This window comes from Abramis brama, assembly GCF_963993115.1.
Source record: "Abramis brama genome assembly, chromosome: 3".
Lineage (NCBI taxonomy): Eukaryota > Metazoa > Chordata > Actinopteri > Cypriniformes > Leuciscidae > Abramis > Abramis brama.
In genome coordinates, this window is record NC_139965.1 from 16,075,227 (window position 1) to 16,098,539 (window position 23,313).

The 23,313-nt window shown below is 38.4% G+C and overlaps 1 protein-coding gene across 1 annotated transcript; it reads left to right on the plus strand.

The window, feature by feature from the left end:
* The first annotated feature begins 456 nt into the window (after positions 1-456).
* map4k2 (mitogen-activated protein kinase kinase kinase kinase 2) lies at positions 457-22,262 on the plus strand. Its single transcript, XM_084107785.1, has 32 exons — positions 457-803; positions 4,119-4,176; positions 4,630-4,720; positions 5,054-5,118; positions 5,465-5,520; positions 5,614-5,661; positions 6,272-6,314; positions 6,461-6,533; positions 7,556-7,687; positions 7,783-7,845; positions 7,938-8,019; positions 12,621-12,728; positions 13,059-13,137; positions 14,207-14,265; positions 14,374-14,420; positions 14,514-14,552; positions 15,122-15,155; positions 15,249-15,408; positions 15,489-15,658; positions 16,588-16,629; positions 17,348-17,432; positions 17,562-17,641; positions 17,743-17,803; positions 19,249-19,372; positions 19,458-19,516; positions 19,682-19,785; positions 20,746-20,917; positions 21,054-21,122; positions 21,207-21,293; positions 21,377-21,447; positions 21,575-21,630; positions 21,749-22,262. The coding sequence occupies exons 1-32, from the start codon at positions 711-713 to the stop codon at positions 21,834-21,836; spliced, it is 2,598 nt and encodes an 865-aa protein (XP_083963911.1). The 5' UTR covers positions 457-710; the 3' UTR covers positions 21,837-22,262.
* Positions 22,263-23,313: the final 1,051 nt, after the last annotated feature.

Here is a 23,313-nt window from a genome sequence, read left to right on the forward strand (position 1 = left end):
CCTGACTTGATACCGTGCTCAAAACGTTTTAAATAAAGTCGTACAGGCATGTAGCCAATTTATTTTTGCCGCATCGTTTACTTTTCGTTAAAAAGCTGTTTATTGTAATTCCACAGTTCAGTTTGTTACTACTGCCATGATTCAGTTAATCAAATCATAAAAGTAGAACCTATATTTGCTTTAAACAGTAGCCTACTAACATCCATTTAGGCTACTTTTTTTTTTTTTTTTTTATATATATATTTTTTGCACGATTAAAGTACAAAGCTATTAAAACTAAATCGTAGGCTATATAGGCTTCGTGTTGATAATGGTTCTCGCCTCGGTGCAAATAGGACATGTTCGAAAAAAACGAGAACTGCTCGGACCTATTCAGTCCAATTCGTTAATGAATTGTTCAATCCGGTTTTGCGAATCGATTCATCTAAAAGATCCGACTCCAAAGAACGGATTTCTGCTCTACGGGTGCGCGAGTGTGAGAAGGACATGCAGAAAGATTACAAGGCGAAGTCAGTGATTACTGGTAGACTGGATGTGAACATTAATATTTGCATTGCATTACGTAATTAAATCTATAGCCTACAGTTTTATCATTGACATTTTTTTTCACCACTTTTGATGACAAGCGCACCAGGATGAGATGAGTTTACTGCACATCAAACTGTGTGACAGCTGTCATGAATAAGTGAAACATAAAGAAATCTGCTGGCATGAATACTATAGGAGTTTCATTTTTGGATCCCTTGGATGATTATGAGATTATTCATCAGATCGGGAGCGGCACCTATGGAGATGTCTTTAAGGTGAGAATGAAGCTGTTTTTTTTTAGGTGACCATTTGAAAATTGCACGAAGTGTTTTAAGCTTTAATCTAACGTCTGCGTTTTAATGCGTAACGATGTGAAAACACAAACACTTTGCCTTTTGGGTTACTAGCACAAATCTACCCTAAAAGGATTGGATTACCTTTCTTTGGACATGGTATCATGCTGTGTTTTTAAACATATTTTATGGTAGTGCCATGGAAATACTAGGAATATGGTTATTGTCATGTTAAATGTCAAGGTACCATCTGATGTCCTCATTGTACCATGGTACCGCCTCAGCACGTTTTTGTAGGGGAATCTTGCTGATACTGACATTTGATTTTTTTTTTTTTTTTTTACTTGTTGTTAATGTCCTTGTTTATGCTGAATATTTCAAGGAACCCGAGCCATGATATTACTTGACTGACTGGACTGTTTAGTTTTCTAAAGTGATAGTATTCACAGAATGTGTGCAAAGACACACACTCCATCCAACACATTAAACACAGGCATAATGTTGCACCTTGGTCCCCATACCATTTATTTTTATTAGCCTATGTCTAAATGTCTTTGTTAGGCATCTAGGTCATTCTTTTCAACAAAATATGTTATAACGTAAGTCAATCTGTCTTCAATGATCATCCTACATGCAAAACAGCCCTTTCCAAACAGAAAAGCATAGGTAAAAAATAGATGTGATATAAAGTAGTTTGTAATTTTAAGGATAGCATATGGTTGGCTCAGAAATTTGACTCGACTTAAAATAGATCTTACTAGCACAACCGCAACATTAATGGAATGTTACAAATCTGTCCCTTGAAGCCAAGTCTCTCGCAGGTGTGGTAGTGTTATTCTCCAAGAAGTTTGTAAAGTGCAAACATGTGTTTTCTGTCTCTTTTATAGGCCTATATGTTTGCTGAAGTAATGTGGAGATTGTGTCACTCTTGCAATCCCTAACACAGTCCACTTTATCATAATTCAGTGGGTGAGCCAACAACCCTTACAATGCCCATCACACAATGCACAAAGAATCCTTTCTAGTGTCCTCCAGCTCTCTCAACTTTGAGTCAGAAAGTTCTCAAGATCTAAAAATATTTCATGGTGAGGATTACCAGCTGCCGTCGAACAAAACAGTCTGTTTTGCATTTGATGGACTTGTCAGGTCTGACTATGCCAACATAAAAAATAACAAGCTTTGGGGATTTTTGGCCAAAGTGTGGGCAGATACCGAAGCTGAGCCATTGTTCTTGGTTTGTGGCTGCGTTATTTCAGGTTGTACAGTTAAACCATTAAGAGAATGTTGCACTGTTGCTTTAGTCATGACAGGAAGTCCTCTCGCATGCCAGGAAAAACAACAGGAAGGCAGCTCAATGAAGTTCCAGGTTTTGTCCACAAATGCCCGATTTGTTATGTTTATGAGTAGCCCAAAGCAAAAATGGAGGTTAATTTTCCTGGTTCCTTTTTTTTTGATGGTTCATAATGCCCTTTTTCAAAGTCTTGATTTTGTTTTTGGGGTCTACTAGAATAGATTTACATGCTTGAATGTTCAAATACACCTTATTTTTGCAGCACCTCTCTTCCCAGTCTGTCAGTATCGCTCTGTTTAGTTCCTTTCTTTATGAAGCCCCTCCTTCTGAAAAGCACAATGTGCTCTGATTGGTTGGCTGGATCAGTGTGTTGTGATTGGTCAACCTCTTTGAGCATGTTTCAGAAATGTCACGCCCCTTAACCGTGAGTTTCAACACTCCTAATGCAACTCAACCCAGGCCTTTTTTTTTGCGTAAGCCTTTGGTGGGAATTATTTAAATGAGGAATTTTGTGACGTGTTCGTTCCCGGAAGAAAACTCAAGTTCAGATACAATGCGCATTGATAGAGAGAACTCCCTTTCTGGAGTGACTTTGTGCTTTGTATGCAGACCTTTTTCATGCTCAAACAGCAACATTAATTTAATTATTTAGTGCAACACACACTAAAGAAAGTTGAAAATGTAACAAAAAAAAGCATAATAGCTTTAAATAAACCACTCTGTATGTATAACACACATTTAATACGCATGAGTTTCCCCATTTCATTCCAAAGCTAAAATAATTTGATGAATCTTTGGCAAGTGGTGATAGTGCTTTTATAGTAACTTAATAGAATATAGACCGTATGATACTGCACTCATAAGAGTGATTAACTGATGGTACAGTATCGTCTGAAGAACATCAGGTCTTGGCAATGGCTACAGAACAAGGTTACAGTGAAGGACACAGCAGGCTGCCACTGACACTAGGATATTTGTCATTAAGATCCCTGCCAGGAGAGCTGGATCTGTTCCTGGATTTTCTACAGCATCCCAAACATTTCACCAAAGTAAACAAAGTCACTTTTATTCACCTCTGTGTTGCATTTGCTCAGTCACATACAATGTAAAATGTTTATTTGAAAACCAGAACAAAATGATATAATAATATAAATAATACTGCAGTGATTTTAATATGGCTAGAATGCATTTTTAAACCTAAAACCCTGAACCTGAACTATAGTACAATCACTATAGCACATTGTCTCCATATGATAAAAAACAATAATGTTCTAATAATTCCTTTTAAATAAACTGATTTTATAAATAATGATCACAATAAAACAATTCTTCGTCAGGTAATAGTTAATTATTGTAACTGTAAGTGAAATTTTAGATATACTCTACCAACTGCATTAAACTTATTAAAGGTGACAATGTTACAAAGATTTATATGTCAAATAAATGCTGTTCTCTTGAACTTTATATTCATTAAAGAATCCTGAAAAAATGGATCATGGTTTCCACAAAAAATATTAAGCATTTTCAATATTGATAATAATAAGAAATATTTCTTGAGCAGCAAATCAACATATTAGAATGATTTCTGAAGGATCATGTGACGCTGAAGACTGGAGTAATGATGCTGAAAATTCAGCTTTGCATCACAGAGATAAATTGGATTTTAAAATATATCACAATAGAAAACAGTTATTTTAAACTGCAATAATATTTCACAATATGCTTTTACTGTTCATTTTTATCAAATAAATGCAGCCTTGGTGAGAAAAATAGATCTCTTTCTACAGACCCCAAACATTTGAATGGCAGTGTATGGACTTAATATAAAATTTACATAAAATGTGTCTGTATACATATATACAGATAATGGCTGTTTTACAGCAGTTGAAATGGCTCTTCTGATTTCACAGTTAAAATGATCAATTTTATAATTAATATTTTTGTAAAAGACAAAGTACAATCTGACTTTCCTGGTCATCGTGTAATATTATGCATTTTTCTTTCAGGCTAGAAACATTAGGAGCTCACAAATGGCTGCTATCAAAATTGTTAAACTGGATCCAGGTGTGTGAGTAGTTTTAATGTTATACGCATTTGGATAGGTTTGCATAGAAAATGTTCATGTATCAGTGGTGTAGAGAACATACAGACAACATTTACAGGCTTGTGCTGTTTCTAACAAATCCCTCAAAATTATAGAGGCTTTATTGGATCGATTCCTTGTATGAAGGATTTATATTATAATGAGCCCTATATTTACACATAATTATAGTTCTCAAAAGCCTCCCTGTCAAGACACTTACTAGTAAAACTATTTTAAAATGACCGGGCTCACATGAAGTAGTAATGATTGATTATATTTTATAAGTTATTTTTACACCGCTCTCTATATCTGTTCCTGATTTGTCAATCACTGCATTCTGGAGTAAAATACTAAACATGTACATAAAGTATGTATTATGGACAAGTACTTGTTCAGTATACACTCTTTCTCTCCTTCTTTCTCTCCTTCTTCAGGTGATGACATCACCTCCATCCAGCAGGAGATAACAATGATGAAGGAATGCAAACATAAGAACATTGTGGCCTATTATGGCACTTACCACAGGTAGAGTAATGTTTGTTTGCGCATTGCCTGGTTTTTCTCCAGTAGTTGTCAGGGCAGAGAAAGGTGCATTCCACTCCATGTTTTATATGAGTTACACAATCAGATACGAAGCACAAATCACCGAATAGGTTTTGTAAATAGTTGCCGACACGTGTCAGCACATGCTCTAGATGACTTGTGCATTCCTGAATTATATTTCCAAGGCATGCGTTCCTACTCACAAGCTTTCATTATGTTTATGAGATTCTTGTCATGGTTATGGGTGTGTGCATATGTATCTATTGAAAATATTTTGTTTGCAAGGACTGTGCACTGAACTGTTCATTTTTTCAGAAATACTAAATTGTGGATTTGCATGGAATACTGTGGCGGAGGATCGTTGCAGGATATTTACCAAGGTATACCCTGAATAAAATTAGGCCTGGTTTCACAGACAGGGCTTAGAATAAGCCAGGATTAGGCCTTAGTTCAATTATGACATTCAAGTCACTTACAACATTACTGGTGTGAATTTTGAGACTAAATAATGGCACTGACGTATTTTAAGATATGCCAGTGAAAGTTGCTTTCAGTTAAAACAGCTCAAACATGCATTTTAGTCTGGGTGGGCTTAAGCCTTGTCTGTGAAACTTGGCATTAGTATCTTCTGCAAGCATTTAAGACTATTTATAATGATGGGCAACTGTTATTATTATTAATATGCCTTTAACCACTGTGAGAGTTAATATAATATGCCCTCTGCAGTAACTGGACCTTTAAAGGAAAAACAGATTGCTTACATTTGCAGGGAAACACTCCAGGTAAGGCTAATTAATTATTTAAAAAGATCTTTCAATCTTTCTCAATGATACATCCCTTCGTTTTGAGAAGACTTCTGTTCTTGTCTTTCTCAGGGGTTGAATCATCTCCATGAGACAGGCAAAATACACAGAGACATTAAGGTGAATGAGGCATTTCTATGACAAAATGTACACTACTGGTTAAAGGTTTGGGGTCAGTAAGATTTTATTTTCATGTCTTTGATATAATCTCTTATGCTTACCAAGGCTGCATTTATTGGATCAAAAATATTGCAGTATATATTACCGTAAAACTATATATTTTGAAATGTAATTTATTCCTGTGATGCAAAGCTGAATTTTCAGCATCATTACTCCAGTCTTCAGTGTCACATGATCCTTCAGAAACCATTCTAATATGATGATTTGATGCTCAGTAAATATGTCCTATTATTATTATTATCAATGTTGACAATATTATAAATGCTTAATATTTCTGTGGAAACGTGATGTATTTTTTCAGGATTCTTTGATGAATAGGAAGTTCGAAGGAACATTTGTAAAAATAATTTAAAGTATTTACAGTCTAATGTAATGTTTCCTCGCTACATAATAAAAGTACTAATTTCTGTACAAAAAAATCTTTCTGACCTCAAACTTTTGAACAGTAGTGTTGGTGACTAGTTATAGTTAGAATAACTAGACAGAATAGTTGTGGGTATGGTGATTTCAAAATAGTTAAATAAAAATATGAATCTCTCTTCTGAATTAGGGAGCTAACATTCTTCTTACTGATCGAGGAGATGTCAAATTGGGTAAGTGATTTTATGTGTTATTGAACCCTAAAGTACACAGTGCACATTTTAGATTATTGTATCAGTCTGTTTCTCTCTCTCTCTCTCTCTCTCTCTCTCTCTCTCTCTCTCTCTCTCTCTCTCTCTCTCTCTCTCTCTCTCTGTAGCTGATTTTGGGGTTGCGGCTGAGATCAGTGCCTCTGTTGCCAAGAGGAAGTCCTTCATAGGAACTCCCTACTGGTGAGCCGTCTGAGAAGAGAGCCTGCAGAATTACACTGTCTGAATTTTCTTGTTTTAAAGCAATTAGCATGCTATCTCTTATGAGTGCTAGTGTAGGAATAGTTTGCCCAAAAATGAATCATGTTGGCCCAAAAATGTATCATTTACTCACCCTTGTGTACTTTCAACCTGTATTCATTTCTTTCTTCCATGGAACAGAAAAGGAGAAATGTTGAATTATGTACTGATCAGGTCTATTCACCAAAAGCATTGTATGCCTACATATGCACCAATGATCTTTATGATCATCTTAGGTGATGATAAATGGATTCCAGGCTGTGTAAATGATGACAGAATTTTTGAGTGAACTATACCTTTAAATGGATCTCTTTAGTCCAAAAATTCTGCAGCAGATACAGAATATCTACACTGCCGTTCAAGAGTTTTGGGTCAGTGAGATTTTTTTGTCATTTTTTTTTTTAAAGGAGTTGATAAGTAACAGTAAAGACATGTATAATGCTCTATTAAAAAAAGAGCATTATACAAAAATTATATAAAGCCTTATATAAAAAAAAATTTCATGCTTTCTATTCAAGTTATTCAACAAAGAATCCGGAAAAAAAGGTATCCTGTTTTTCACTAAAATATTTAGCTGTTTTCAACATGTTTCTTGAGCAGCAAACCAGCGATCAGAATGATTTCTGAAGGATCATGTGACACTAAAGTCTGGAGAAATTATGCTGAAAAGCTTTGCATCACATAAATAAATTACATTTTAAAGTATATTCAAATAGAAAACAGTTATTTTAAATTGTAATACTGTAATACAAATGTTGTAGATTAAATAAATGCAACCTTGTTGATCATAAGAGACTTCCGTTCAAAAACATTTAAAAAATCGTACAAATTCCAAACTTTTAAATGTCTGGACAGACAGACAGACAGACAGACAGACAGACTGACAGATAGATTTCATTACCCTGAAATTCAGTCAGACTGCAGGATATGATGCATCTAATGGAAATGTTTCTTTATTTTGTTAGGATGGCCCCTGAGGTTGCTGCAGTGGAAAAGAAGGGTGGATATAACCATCTGTGTGATATCTGGGCCGTGGGCATCACTGGCATAGAGCTGGCAGAACTACAGCCACCTATGTTTGACCTTCATCCCATGCGGTCAGAATGACGCATCTAAATCATTTACCAGAACAGAAAATACACTGGTAACATGAAGCAGTTTTGAACTGAGGTTTTATTTTTTTCTGTTGTAGAGCTCTGATGTTGATGTCTAAGAGCAGCTTCCAGCCTCCCAAACTAAAAGACAAGAGCAAATGGTGAGATTTAAAACTCCACAGAAAGAAAAGTGCGATGTTTACTGTGAGTAGCTGACATGATTTGTGAGAGGTTTGTGTCCTTGTCTTTGCAGGTCTGCAGGTTTTCATAGCTTTGTGAAGATGTGTTTGATCAAAAGTCCTCGCAAGAGGCCGACAGCAGAAACTCTTCTCCAGGTGACAGAATAATCAAACTCAAGAATCAAAGTTAATATTTGTGTTTGCGTTGCTGCTGAATTTCCTCATGTGATCAGAAGACGGATTGAAGCTTTCAAGGCACAAGGGATTGCGTTTTTTTAAATAATGTTCCCTTTCAGTCGTTCACGTTCGACGTAGTCGACGTTACGACTGATTGGGATCACGCTTAGGGAGCCTGTCATCTTCGAGTATTGTTAAAACGAGCCAATGCACTTTGGCATGCGTGAATTGCATCACGCGTTCCGTCCCGCAGCGCGGATATAAATACGGAAGTGGATGCACGCACCAGTTGTCTTTCGCTTCGGAGCAGAGCGGTGGATTGATGTTTCTGAAGAGTGTTGTTCTACAACGAGCGAGTGTGTCGGTGTTCTTTTGGAAGACTCAGTGCTGGTGTTTCTTCAGCGAAGTGCAGCAGTGATCGTGAGCTTCTAGGCTCTCAACTGCTGTTTTAACGGCATCAAATTTCTGTGTTTGTGTTTGTTGATGGTGAAGAGGGCGTAGAAGTGAGTGCTTCACTGTTTCAGTTCAACTGTTCAGTGTTGCCGCAGTCATTCCCCTGTGTGCTCTGGCACTGGTGACAGGTCCAATTTACTAAAAGAGCAACACAAGTTCGTTTGCGTCTTTTTCAAGATGCCGTTCCATCTGTGCGTTTCTGGGTGCGGTAGGGCTCTGTCCACCTCTGACGGTCACGATAGATGCATCATGTGTTTGGACTTACAGCACGCTGAGGCAGCTCTTGTGGATGACTCAAGTTCCCACTGCGGGAATATGACCATCTCGGTGTTGAGATCGAGACTCACCTTCGTTCGCGAAGGTGGAGTCCCCACTCCCATGCCCCGCTCTAGTCTTTCTTCTGGGCCAACTTCCCAGAAGAAGACTGGAGTGCCGCATGGGTTGGGTGATCTGAGAATTACAGTGAGGGGTAATCCGCCCGGCAAAGCCCCGTGGATCCCTCACTCCTCTTTCACACCGCAACCGGTGGAGCTCCCCGAGGAACGCGCTGGTCCCTCTGTAGTGGACCGACCAGCCGTTTCGTTCGGGGCCTCTCCAGAGGACAGGATGTCCATCGCAGCATCGTAGGGAGAGCTGGCCTCTGGAGATGACGACTCTGCTCCGCTGCCTCCCTCTGGGAGACCAGCGCTGCCCGAGCCGGATCCAGAGATGGCAGCTATGCTGAAAAGGGCCACCGAGGCGGTAGGGCTCGTCTGGAATCCTCCACTGTGTCCCGAACTATCTCGGTTGGATGATTGGTTTCTCGGGGCAGGCCCACCCCAGTACCTTTACCTGTCGCGATGCAACTGTGTCCAGCGACCGCTACCTCATGGAGCCTCCAACTGCATTGGCATCCATTGCCTCGAGTTGCTAGCAGTATACCTTGCTTGATGCCTCTACTCAGCAAGCCTGTACTGCTCAGTACAGCGACCGTTGCGCTACGCTTCCCTCACATGTCGCAACTCGCCCACCACCTCCTCCTTTGGAGTCAGAAGCTTCTGAGGTTGCTTCATCCACTTTAAGTTCCGGCCTGCTCAATTGTGCCACCGACGAGGCCTCACAACAGCCTGTGGCCGAGGAGAGTGGAGACATCCCCAAAGATGCGTTTCCCCAGTGAGCCTTTCTGCACAACACAGTGCTAAGTCAGGAAGGAGAAGGAGCAGGTCTTCCTAGTTGCCCCTTAATGGTCCAACTGGACCTAGTTCCCTTGAACTTACGCTCCTCTCGACAGCCCCTTCCTGACCCTTTCCTCTGAAACATCTCAGGGACGGGACACTGTTCGCACCCGCGCCAGACCTCTGGAAACTCCATGTCTCGATGCAGAGGTTCAGGTATCTATCTAAAAATGATTGTAGATACCATCACTTCTGCGAGAGCACCCTATAAAAAAAGAAGAAAAAAAAGGGCTTGCTTACGACCTGAAGTGGAACCTGTTCGTTGAGTGGTGTTCTTCTCACTGAGAAGACCCCCGAAGGTGTTCGATCACTTCTGTGCTTTCTTTCCTGCAAGATGGGTCGGAGCGAGGTCTGTCTCCCTCTGCCCTCAAAATGTATGTTGCCTTTATATTAACGCACATCTTGATGCAGTGGATGCAAATCCGTGGGGAAGCACGACTTGATCGTCAGGTTCCTGAGGGGAGGAAGCAGACTGAATACCTTCTTGGGACTTATCTCTGGTGCTACTGCACTCAGAGACCTCCCCTTGAGTCACTGCAGGCAGCTGAGTTAAAAATCCTGTTTTTAAAGAAACAGTTCTCCTGCTTGCTTGCCTCTATCAAGAAGGTAGGGGACCTGTACGCATTTTTGGTCGACAAATCGTGCCTGGAATTCCGGCCGCCAACTCTCACGATATCCTGAGACCCCGGCCTGGATATGTGCCCAAGGTTCCTACCTCTCCCTTAAGACGGGACCAGGTGGTGAGCCTGCAAGCGCTGCCCTGGTGGGGCGCTACCCACCCTGGCTTTTCTCTGTCCCTTCCGCTCCTTGCGGTTATAACAGGACAGAATGCAAAGCCTCAGGACTTCAACCAGCTCTTGTATGTTACGGAGATCAGCAGAAGGGAAGGCTGTTTCCAAGCAGAGGTTGGCCCACTGCATAGTGGTTGCCATCATCTTGGTGTGTTTACCCAAGGTGCACCTGGGTAGTGAGCCTTTCTAAAGAGAGAGTGTAGCTCCTTCCTGGCCATTGACACAGGGTGCCTCACTGACAGATGTTTTCAGAGCTGCGGGCTGGGCGACACCAGCACATTCGCTAGAAAAATAGCCTATGTGTCGAGCCGGTTGCTTTCCATGGGCTCCCTTCACATGAAGCCAGCTTCACTGTAAACCCAGTTCGAAGCGTCGGCTTGCTGCGCCATTCTCCTCCTATGGACTGGATACGTGCGCCATTCTTGCTCCAGTAGAGTTCCCCTTTAGCCGAACCCTGTTGAGTTCCTTCACACCATTCCGCTTCGGATGTAGAAGAGCGTCCGAGGCCAGGCCTAACACTCGTATGCACTGGTGGAACCTGTGCTAGGCTGGGTCCATATGTTATGATCCCTACGGCGATCCCATATGTGTATTCTTCCACGGTACAGCTCCCTGCGGCAAGCCAGTGTCTTCCCTTGGCAGAGCCTGCTCTGCTGTCACTGACCGGTTGCTTCTCCCCCCGTTATAGGCTTGAGCCACCTCAGTAACATTCCATATGTTGTACTGCCCGGTAATTCGCCCAGTCCATATGTGTTATTCTCCACATGTTACCTCCCTACGGGCAGGATGTGGCTTCCACAGCGTATTCCTTCCAACGAAAGGATAACTTGAAAGGTCTTGTGGAACAGCAGTGACTTTCCTGGCCTAATCCCCGTTCCATCTCCGCCTCAATAATGCGGGGGGATCAGGAGGCTTTTGTCTATAGGCACTGGAAGGTGGCAGCATTAGTTTTGTTTTAATAGGGATCCCAATCAGTCGTAACATCGACTACGTCGAACGTGAGCGACTGAAAGGGAAAGTCTTGGTTACGTATGTAACCCTCGTTCCCTGAAGGAGGGAACGGACACGTAGTCCCGTTGCCACTATCGCTGGACCACCGCTGACTCCGGGCTCCTCTCGGCTCCTCAGCGAAAAACAACTGGTGCATGCATCCACTTCCATATTTATACCCGCGCTGTGGGGCGGAGCGTGTGATGCAATTCACGCACGGCAATGTGCATTGGCTCGTTTTTACAATACTCGAAGATACTCCCTAAGCGTGATCCCAATCAGTTGACTACGTCTCTGTTCCCTCCTTCAGGGAACAAAGGTTACATACGTAACTGAGATGTTTTTGAATGAAGTCTGTTATGCTCCCCAGGACTGCATTTATTTGATCAAAATACAGTAAAAATAGTAATATTGGGAAATATTATTACAATTTAAAATAACTGTTTTCTATTTTAGCATATTTTAAAATGTAATTTATTCCTTTGATGGCAAAGCTGATTTTCAGCATCATTACTCCAGTCTTCAGTGTCACATGCTTCAACAAAAATAAACAGTACAAAAACAGAAAAGGAACTACCAGCACATTTTCTGTTAAGTTAACGGCCATTTCCTTTGAGCATACAACAAAATACAACGCAATCATAGTTCAAATTGTGGGGAAAATACCTCATTCCTTCATGTTGACAGACAGTAGCATTCTTATTATTGACAATGTTGAAATCAGTTGTGCTGCAGTTAATATTTTTGTGGAAACCGTGATAATTTTTTTTCAGGATTCTTGCAATGTTGCCAGATATCACTTAAAAGACAACTGGTCATAAAATAAACAACCCCAGGTTTGAAAAATGAATATTATAAAGCCGTTAATAATTTAATATAAAATATAATATTATGATATCACTATTTATATAACATCAATATTTATAATTGAAATTATTTGAGTCATTACTTTTTATTAATCCAGTTAAAATTGATAGTGAGCAAGAGCTTAGACATAACAGATCTAAGAATATAAGCTATGATAAAATATGGATCGGTATCGATCAATCAAGAAAAATCATAATTGTACAATAGTTCTATTAAATTTTGTATTTCTAGAAAAGTTGATTATTGTTGCTTTCTCTCTCCCCAGCACCCGTTTGTAACACAGTTACTGACCAGAAAATTGATGATTGAGCTACTAGACATGGCAAATAACCCAGACCTCCACCATCCCTCCAGTCCTGAGGAGAATGAAGAGGTGAGAGGTGTCCTCTGGCTCAGAAATTCATCATTTTTATACTAAACTTTTTATGCTCATTATGCATAATTAGGCCTATGGTAATTCTGACATGACATGAACACAGAATCGTTCTGAAAGTTTGTTTATGGCAGTTGATTTAATTTTATCATAAATCATTAAGCAAGACAGAATTTCCTAAAAAAGCCTTCATGAGATTTTAAGCCTTCTTGACTTTTAAGTCAAGTGTTTTTTCTTTTTCTTTTTCAAAAGTGCATGTCAGAGTTCAGTTTGTCAAAGTGTACAAATATTTGTAGCAGCAATATTTGTGTGTGTTTGTGTGTGTTAAAGGCAAATGACACAGCCCCGGATAAAATCCAGTCTAAAGGGAAACGTATGCCAGTGGAGAGGAGTTTGTCTGAAGAACAGTGTAAGTTCTAACACACACTTCAGTTACCATACATTTTTTATATTATTTGTAATATTTTACAGATTTTTTTTTAACATTAATCAGCTTATAGTTATAAGCTTATAGTGTCTAATTATTCATAGTGTGCAAAATCTACTGGCAGCCTTGACAATTAATAGTGTGTATATATACTATATATACAGTCTCTATCTATCTATCTATCTATCTATCTATCTATCTATCTATCTTAATTTTTATCATTAAATTGTATTATGTACTATACTATATACTGTTATACTTTACATTATCTTCAGTGATTACATTAGATTCAATGGGGTTCTATATAGAACCCCATTGAGGTTCTAACCCCTAAAAGGTTCTAATATATATATATATATATATATATATATATATATATATATATATATATATATATATATATATGTATATGTATGTAGAATGAATGTAGTAATGAACATATTTCTATTTTTCTTTAATGTTTAATGTGTTTTATGATTGTCATGTTTTTATCACTTCATTTTCTGAAGTTCACTGCCACTCCAAAGTCAGTGCCATGTCTATTTTCATTGCAGCGTGTGCATGATTAGAAAGTTGAATGTATGGATGTGTAGCTGCTTTAACAAGGCTGCTATTGAGCATAGCTTCAGTGATGTCAATAGGCACACAACTCATAGAGCTGGTACTGTTTAGCACACATCTATGGCATGTCCTTCTCCATCCCCCTCACACACTCACTTGTGTGAACTGGATCCAGTGGTCACATTCAAGACGAAGCGGAGAGTGCGATGCGTGTGTGTGTGTGTGTGTTATCGTTTGGCAAGTCGATGCCATGATTACTGAGAATCCATTGTCACACATCTTGACTGTAAGATTACAGCATTCACAGACAGACAAACCAAACAGACAGAGTTTCCATCCACCTATTTTTATGAATATTTTCTGATATTGCATGAAAAAATGCTGGATGGAAACGCCAAGCCATCGTGAGCATAAGAGACTCCTTTCAAAACAAGTCTTACGGTAAAAATATGTAAATAATGTATTTAAGTGAGTAATGTGTTTGTTTCAGTTGACCAGGTGAAGTTTACCCCTCCCAGGAGGAAAGAGACTGAACCCTATCCTGACATGGTCAGTTTTATTGTTCTCACATAGACACAAACCACACACTTCATAGAGTATTCTGTGTCATCATTTATGGTCATCGCTCAGACAAAAAATGAAGTATGTTTATCTTAGGGATCATGTGATGATTGGAGCATATCTGGAGATGAACCAGAGTCACCGTAAGTGTTGATTGATTGAAACTGACTTATAATTGCATTAAGGTTTTACACAATTTTTATAACCTTTCATTTGAACTGTATTCATTGCTGCAGGGGTCTTTTGGAAAGTGTAGAGGAAGAGTTACAGCAGAGGTGAGACACGCTTATGTTCTGGCTCCATCTTGTGGAGTCGCAAATAAAAATGCACTGTTGCTGCCAGCTATTTTCATGAATTGATTATTAGATTTTTTTTTTTACTAGATAGCATGTGTATAGTATAAGTATAATATTTTCTGTTTTCCCTTATCATTTGGGTAACACTTTACAATTAAGTCTCATTTGTTAACATTAGTTAATGCATTAACTAAGATGAGCTAACATTAAGCAATATATTATTGCAGCATTTATTAATCTTTGTTAATGTTAGGTAATTAAAATGTTCCGGGTACTTCACAGTGCATTAACTAATGTTAACAGATCCAACTTTTGATCTTAAAAATGTATTAGTAAATGTTGAGATCAACATTAACTAAGAAAAATAAATTAAACCATATTGTAAAGTGTTACCTTAGTTTTATTTTTTATCTTTTATTAGATATTCTCTTTGGTTTCTATTATGTTAGTACATGTTTTTTTAAAAACATTCACAATTTTAAACTGGAGCTGACATGCATAATTTGCACTGTGTGTATATGTATGTGACAAAGATCTTTCTCTTTCAGGAGTTTGACAGTAAAAAGACTCTCGTCTTTTGAGGTATGGAATTTGAGAAACTGCATGTGTCAATGATTAATTTAGAATTCTATGAAAATTGATGTAAAGATGTAAATGGTTTCTGATGTTTTATAGTGGAGTAAGAGGAAAAGTGGACTTTTCAGCCCACCGCCCGTCTCAGCTACGACATCACTTCCTCCCATGAGCTTTTTAGACTCTGATCTGGAGGACAAGGACCTTACACTGCGACCTAGTGCTACTCTATGCCCTGAAACTGTATTAAGTCCAAAACCAGGTATTACCATCCACACATACAAGATACTTGGAGAAATTTACCGTCAGTTTTAAAAGATTTCTCTCTTTGTGTTTTGTCAGTGCTGTTGAGGTGTTCAGCTAGTCAAGATGTGCGGCAGTGGTCCAGTGACCCTTGTGTTCCTGACAGTAAATATACACAGGAACAACAGAGGACTCTTACAAGGACTCTCAGCAGAGACACGGCTCTCTCCCCAGAGTGGAGCACCATGAGGAAGAAAACCGAGGACTCTGTGAGTCATAAAATGTTGAATGTTACAAATAACAGACTTACACTAATGCTTATATGCTTATATTTTAATATGTCTCAGTTACATTAATTTCCTTATTTATCATTTATCAATCACAATGTCGGGCATGAAGAACTGATTTCACGTACATTCTTCGTACAGATTTTGTGTCTTTTATCTCAACTAGGGCCATATTTACTAACAGCTTGCACCAATGCAAATGCCTTTGGCATAAAAAACTGCTGTCAGGTTTTACTAAAGACACGCAGTGAGAAATTAGCAATGAAAAGGGATGGAGTGGACACAGATATTTTGCATATGCATTTGTAGGACATTCCCGATCAGACTGCTAAATTTATAGGCAAAGAGTATTTAAAATAAATCATCCTAAATCAATGTGATGTACTGAGGTTTGCAGTTGCCAGTTTAGTGGTATTTGCACCATTATTTATTTTTACTGTTCCCCCAAATAAGCATGTCTTAACCGATTGAATTTTCACATTCTTAGTAGATCACCTGCAGAACTTTCCACTCCCATTGGCGCTTTTATTAGACTGTGGCCGCACACACATTTGCCCTGTTTGTTAAATCTGGCCCTCTGTATTCTGTTGTAGTATTACATATTTAATAGCTCTAAATATATCAACATTAAATTAGTCATTGGACCTACATTGGTCAACCACTATTAAGTAGGTTTATTTTTATTAATTTAATGGTTGAAACATGAATATATTAAATATTTGGATGTTAGTGCATCAGATCTTGCACATTATTGTGTTAATGTAATGCTAGATGTTTCAGCACCATGGACAAAGCTCAAAAACACATTGTGTATGTTTAAATTTTTTTGTTGAGTCACTAAAAGTATTACTGACAGACTAAAAGTGATCATTCAGAAGCTGTTCCTTGTTATTTTAACCTTTAATTCATAGAGAGCCGATTCTCACGGACTTCCTCCCACTCCCCAAGTCTATGTAAGTTTAACCACCTAATCCACCTTTTAAATGTGTTAAAGGGATGGTTCAGAGTAAAATCAGCCAAGGGTCCTTTGCACCATGACCTCGAGCCAAACACCCCCCCCAGAAGCCTTTTTTTCCTTGGTCGAACATTATTAAAGTTAGAGCTTATTTAGAGATATCAACCGGATGGCTTAGTGCAGGCGCTAATGGATCCTAGGCTGTATCTCGTAAATTACCCCACTTATAATGCCTGGAATGGTACCAAACTTCTACAGTAGTACAAATAGGTTCTGTACTCATAAAACAAGGCATTGGAAAGTTTGTAAGTACATCAGGAGTTTATTTTAATAACACTTGCCTGATGGCTTATGCTACCGCTAACCCGCATGTCGAGGTCACTTCCGTGATTAGGGAAAAGCATGTCTCTAAATAAGCTCTAACTTTAATAATGTTCAACCAAGGGAAAAAAGGCTTCTGGGGGGGTGTTTGGCTCGAGGTCATGGTGCAAAGGACCCTAGGTTGATTTTACTCCGAACCATCCCTTTAAACCTGGCTATTGCTAAATTTCAGTGTGACAAAACACATAATAATACATAATTAATGACTAGTTTGTCATTAATGCACTTCTAAGCCTGGTATCTATGTCTGAACCTAAGAATGTATCTTAAAGAAAAAGTTACATGTTTCACGTCTGATGTATTTACGAAAAATTGTGACACTTCATGTTGCATAGATGGGGGCCTGTTTTAGCAAAGTCTTTAATGGATGTCCACTGAAAATTCACTGTGCAGAGACATGGGTTTTGCCTAAAACCAGAGGTACATATTTCTGTCTATCTTACTACTTCAGTGAAAATACAATCTAATTTAAATATAGGTTGAAAAGCTTTTCAGTGTCAGTAATATAGAATTAGAATATTATTGTGTTTCTCAATCATTTCCCCATAGATCAGTATTTAATTCTCGGGGCAGAGGAGGGTGTCTACATCCTTAACTTGAATGAGCTGCATGAAGACACCTTAGAAAAGGTACTGCTGTGTATGACAACACCATAATTTAGTGTTTGACCCAAAAGAAACTTCTAATTTGTAATGGTTAATATGTTTTTACCTCCTCATTTCCACCACAGTTGCTTCCACAGAGATGTACGTGGCTTTATGTCATGAACAATGTACTAATGTCCATCTCTGGTACGTATCATTTTTATAATTACATGGTTGAGGTTTTTGAAGTTGTGATGTGATAGCAGTAACAGCCATCCAGTATTAGAAGTTACAAACTGTGTTCATTTTGCGTTTCTAAAATTTCTACGAATTTTCCCTTGCTTAGTCACTACATTTTTTAGCCAAATATCTTAAAACCATATTGCCATTATTTATTTGACTTTTAAAAGTAATGCGTTACAATATCGCCTTACTCCCTAAAAAAGTAACTAATTAAGTTACTTTTTAAGGAAAGTAATGCGTTACGTTACTTTTGTGTTCAGGCGCATTGTTTGATCGTTGCTATTTTGAGGCAACTGAAATAGACTGCGTCATTGACCAACTGAAACCTGGTCTAAAGTCAATGGTGCAATTATTTTTTGTTATTTAAAGAGTGCATTAGTAGTGTGCGCATATAGGCAGGTCCACAATGCCCATACACTTTGTCCCGTAGATGGTCTGCTTGCACGCTTTTACCTCGCGCACGAGCAGATCCGTTTCTTCGCTAGAGAAGCGTTCAGTTTTTCCGCTGGCAAATTCCGCCATGTAAATAGCGAATCCGCCATGGCGCGAGTGCAACTGGCTATTAAAGGGAATGGGAAATGACACTCTGATTGGTTTATTGCACGTTATGCCCAAAACACACCCATTACTCATTGAGAGAATAGGGACAACCCTTTTAAACCATGCGCCGGGCGCGCCGACCATTTTTACCGTCGTTAAACTAGCAAAAGTGGATTCGGACACGCCCTAAGTGCTCTTGCGCCCTGCGCTTTAGACCATGTGCTTAGACTGTTAAAATAGGGCCCCATAAGCGCAAAGATTAAAGGTACACTATGCAAGATCTGGGGTGCCGCTGGCAAAACCAGCAATGCAAGTTTGAGAGGTGGTGCCCCGACAAATCTCGCGAGAATCACGACTTGCTTTACGTCACATACATCAACAACATATGAAGCAGCCTCAATGGAAGACACTAGCACGCATTTCAGACGTGAATCATGGCAGAGTCGATGATGAAAATTAAGAAAGCACGGTCGGAAGAGTGCAGAGACAGCTCTACTACTAACGTTAAATACAAGTACTCCACAGAGACTCTAGGGGTCGCTGCTTGAGAAAAACGGAAACTGCATAGTGTGCCTTTAAACCTCAGGCTGAAGGAAATGCAAATTCACATCTGTACAGTAGAGGGCGCAGCTCAAACGAAAGTTACTTGAAAAAAGTAACTTCTGATTCAAATCTGATTGCGTAACTCGTGTTACTGGTCATGCGTTACCTCTAGCACTGAAATCAATGACATTAAACATCCACTCGACTAAAGACTGAAGACAACATTTTAATAGAAATGTTTGTTTTAAAAGTTAATGTACACCTCCGTAGTCTTTAAACTTCTGTTCTGTTCTATTCTAATCTATTCTATTCTATTCTATTGTTAGGTAAGTCCTCTCAACTCTACTCTCATCGACTGACGGCTCTGTTCGAGCAGCGAGGGCACTTGCAGAGGAAACAGGGTCACTTGTCCCTCGGCACCAACCGGTTCACAGAACGGATCATCCACAGGTCACATAAACCGAAGACTGACATCTTAATTTAATGATTCAGCTTATATGTTGTTTATTTGGAACTCAAAATAATCTTTTCACAGGAAGTTTGCTGTGTCAGTGAAGATCCCAGACACTAAGGGCTGTCGAAAGTGCAGTGTGGGTGAGAGCCATTTTCTGCCTCACACTGACTGGATCAATATTTGTTCATTAAATACTGATGCCTGTATTCGCTGACCTCCTGTAATTGGCTGAGATGGAAAAAACCTGAATGATGATGAGGACAGGTCATGAATCTCAAATGCACTTCTTGATTTTTCTTCCTTAGCCCGTAACCCATACACAGACAGCACGTTCTTATGCGCTGCCGTTCCCTCTGGACTTGTTCTGCTGTTGTGGTATGAACCGCTGCAGAAGTTCATGCACCTGAAGGTAATAACCTTAACCCTACAAAGCTTTTATAAAAATTTGATACACTAATATCTAAGGCCTCTAAATTATCAACATCATAACTTTGCAAAACCAGTTGTACACAAACTTCCACATGCCTTCTGTCTTCTGATGAATAGTTTATATTTTAGAAAGTAAAAGCCCCTTTAGTATAATTCTAAAACTGTCCACCTTCAGTTCCTGGTACTTGCGTCTTTTTGCTGTGGAATCTTTACTGATTTTTATGTAAGAATACATTTTAAATTGTTAGTAATAGTTCAAGATGAGCACTGAACTGATTCCACTTTTTGGTAATTTCTGACATAATTTTTAGAAAAAATATGGTAAAATGTGAGTATCAAAAACATCAACTTTATTTGTACATCTCTCAGCCATCATTGTATTGCATTGCTTTATATGTTTTGCCTGCAGATAAAACTAAGCATTCAAATATCATCTTACTAAGACATTTTTGAGAGATATAGTGACGATGTGATTTGATGTGTTATCTGCTATATTGTTATAAATATTTAATTGATTTATATTACAAGCTATCAGAATTAAATCTTTCTTCAATTCATAAAAATATAAACATCTGCACCAAATTGCATATTTTTGGTCAGTTTGGGCCTCTAAATTAAACAAGTGTGTTTTCCTCTTTGAGAATTAGCTCTGTATACTCTCGCTATACTATGTAAGCCATAAAAGCCTGATAAATAAAATACTCAACAAACTCGTTTTTTGATTGTTTAAGGTTTAATAAATGGTTCCATTTTGCATGTCAGGCTTTAATAGATTTACTTGCATATACAATTAAAAATGAACTTGGTTATGTTGAAGTTGAATTTACAGTTATGATATAGTAAAACAATAGGAAATAAACTTGTAACATCTTGTAACATAACTTCTGATAGTCATTCTCTCATTGCATTCTCCTTTCTTCTCACTTTTTTCTAATTGTAGCACATTGCCGTGCCCCTGCCAGACCCATTGCCCATCTTTGAGCTGCTGGTGTTAATGACAGATGAGCTTCCTCAGCTCTGTGTGGGCGTCCAGGAAAGTCCCGAACAGCAAAATGAGTGCCAGCTAAAGTTTGACATTATACATCTGAATGGCATGCCAAACCCTCAGCCAGGTTAGCGAGTGACTGCTGGTCTTGCATGAAATCAGCAAAGGAAATATGAAAAACATGCATATTTCGTACGGGCCTATTTGTCTTCTTGTGTGTGTTGACAAGTGTGTGAATGTGTGAACTTTGTGTCTTTCCTTAGACAGTGATACAATAAAAGCTGTACAAGTGACACAGTTGGACAGAGACACAGTTTTAATTGCACTGGAAAGTATGTATGATTTATATGTGAATAAACTATTAAAGCATACACTGATACTTGTATTGTAAACTAAATATTGCTGTCATCTTCTAGAAACAGTGAAGATTGTCAATATGCAGGGTGTTCCCAGTAAGGAGTTAGTATCTGATCAGGATTTTGACTTCTCTATCGAGACTTTAGGTACAAACCTGACATATGATTTTTTTATTTATGACAATATTATAAACAAATGGCATAAGTTTTAATGTGTTATTTTTCAACAGTTTGTTTAGAAGAAAGTGTTTTAGCTTTCTGGAAACATGGACTTAAAGGACGGAGTCTGCACAACTGCGAGGTAAAGTGTTACGATGTGTTGTGTATCAATACAAATCGTCACAATTTGCGAATTTTAATAGTTGATACATTTACTATGGACTAAAGATAGTCAGAGAATTTAAAGCCATCATCATGTGTCATCTTAGATAACACAGGAAATCACAGACGAAAGCCGAGTGTTCAAAGTTTTAGGCACGCACAGGTATTGACTCTCTTCTTCCAATTCCTCTCTTAGTTTTTCCTTTTAACTTGAATAAACATCTGATTTTGTTCTTGTGGATGCCTTTGCTTACATATTTTTCTCAAATCTTGGTTTACAGAGACATCGTTTTACAAAGCACTCCGACGGAAAACCCTTCAGCCACTAACAATTTATACATTTTGACCGGTCACGAGAGCAGCTACTGAGGAAAGCCGGTGGACAGAACCTGTAAATAACATGCATCACAAAAAGATGTCAAAATGCATGGTAATACAGAGACTTTAAGAACTGTGCACCTGCCTTGTGTGTGTTTGAATGTGGTCCTTCAGTCGATCTCACTGGTACAGATTGTGAAGATACAGAAGGAATGCCTTGTTTTTTGGCTTTTGTTTGTCCATCTACATGTGTTTTTGTCATTGTTGTCCATGAACTCTGAAATGACCTGGATTAAACAACTGTATTTAAATTAAAAAGATCATGTGATAATTGTGATGGAAGGATTGTGATAACTACTAATAAACTGAAAAAGTGAAACCAAACTGTACTAGACGCCACATGTTGATTCATCTGTGTATTGTTTGGTCTGTACCATTTAATGCTATTTTGACTTTAATAAAATGAAAGTCTGAATGAAAGATTTTAATTTTTAATAAAATGAAAGTCTTACGGTTTTGGAACGACATGAGGGTGAGTAAATGATGACAGAATTTTCATTTTTGAGTGAACTATCCCTTTTATAGGGTTAGTTCACCCAAAAATGGAAATTCTGCCAGTAATTACTCAACCAACCTCATGTTGTTCCAACCACATAAGACTTTCGTTCATCTTCGGAACACAAATTAAGATATTTTTGGCTCACTCCCCCATAGGCTTCTAAGTGACAGAAACTTTCCGGCCCAGAAAAGTTAGTATAGACATTGTTAAAATAGTCAAAGTGACTACAGTGGCTCAACCACACGTTTAACAAGTGACGAGAATACTTTTTGTGCACAAAAAACAACAAAAATAACGACTTTATTCAACTATTCATTTTCATCTGTGTGGGCCTGAATGAATTCACGTAGTGTAACAGCGCAGCGCTTCTGTGTTGTACGTCACACTCATCACACACATACGGCCAACGTACAACCCAGACACGCTGTGCTGTTACACTACGTGAATTCATTCAGGCCCACACAGACGAAAATCAATACCCTTATGAAAAATACATTTATTCAAGTGTACTTCTTTTAAACTAAAAATAAGAAAGTATACTTTCAGTCTACATTTTATATACTTTTCAAAAATATACTTTATGTAGGCTACTTGTAAGAAATAGCCTATTTAAAATTACACTTAAGTGTACTTGACTTAGGCTATACTGAGAGAAAAGTCCAAGTATATTTGGCCTGTACATGTACTCAATCTTTTGATCTAGATATAAGTATAATTAAGTAGCCTATTCAAAGTATTCTTGGCTTACTTTGTGTAACTCTTTTGATCGAGTAGCCTATTAAATATAGCCTTTTTTTTTTTTACATAGTTTTTCACATACAGTCGAAACTTACATTGTTTGAAAATATTGATTCGAATATTGATATAAAACATATGTTTCTAATTCTGCATATCTGAATTTTTGTGTAGGCTATCTAATTGTGTATCCACCTTATTCCTATGCGCCATGACACGCAAATTATGGTGTAA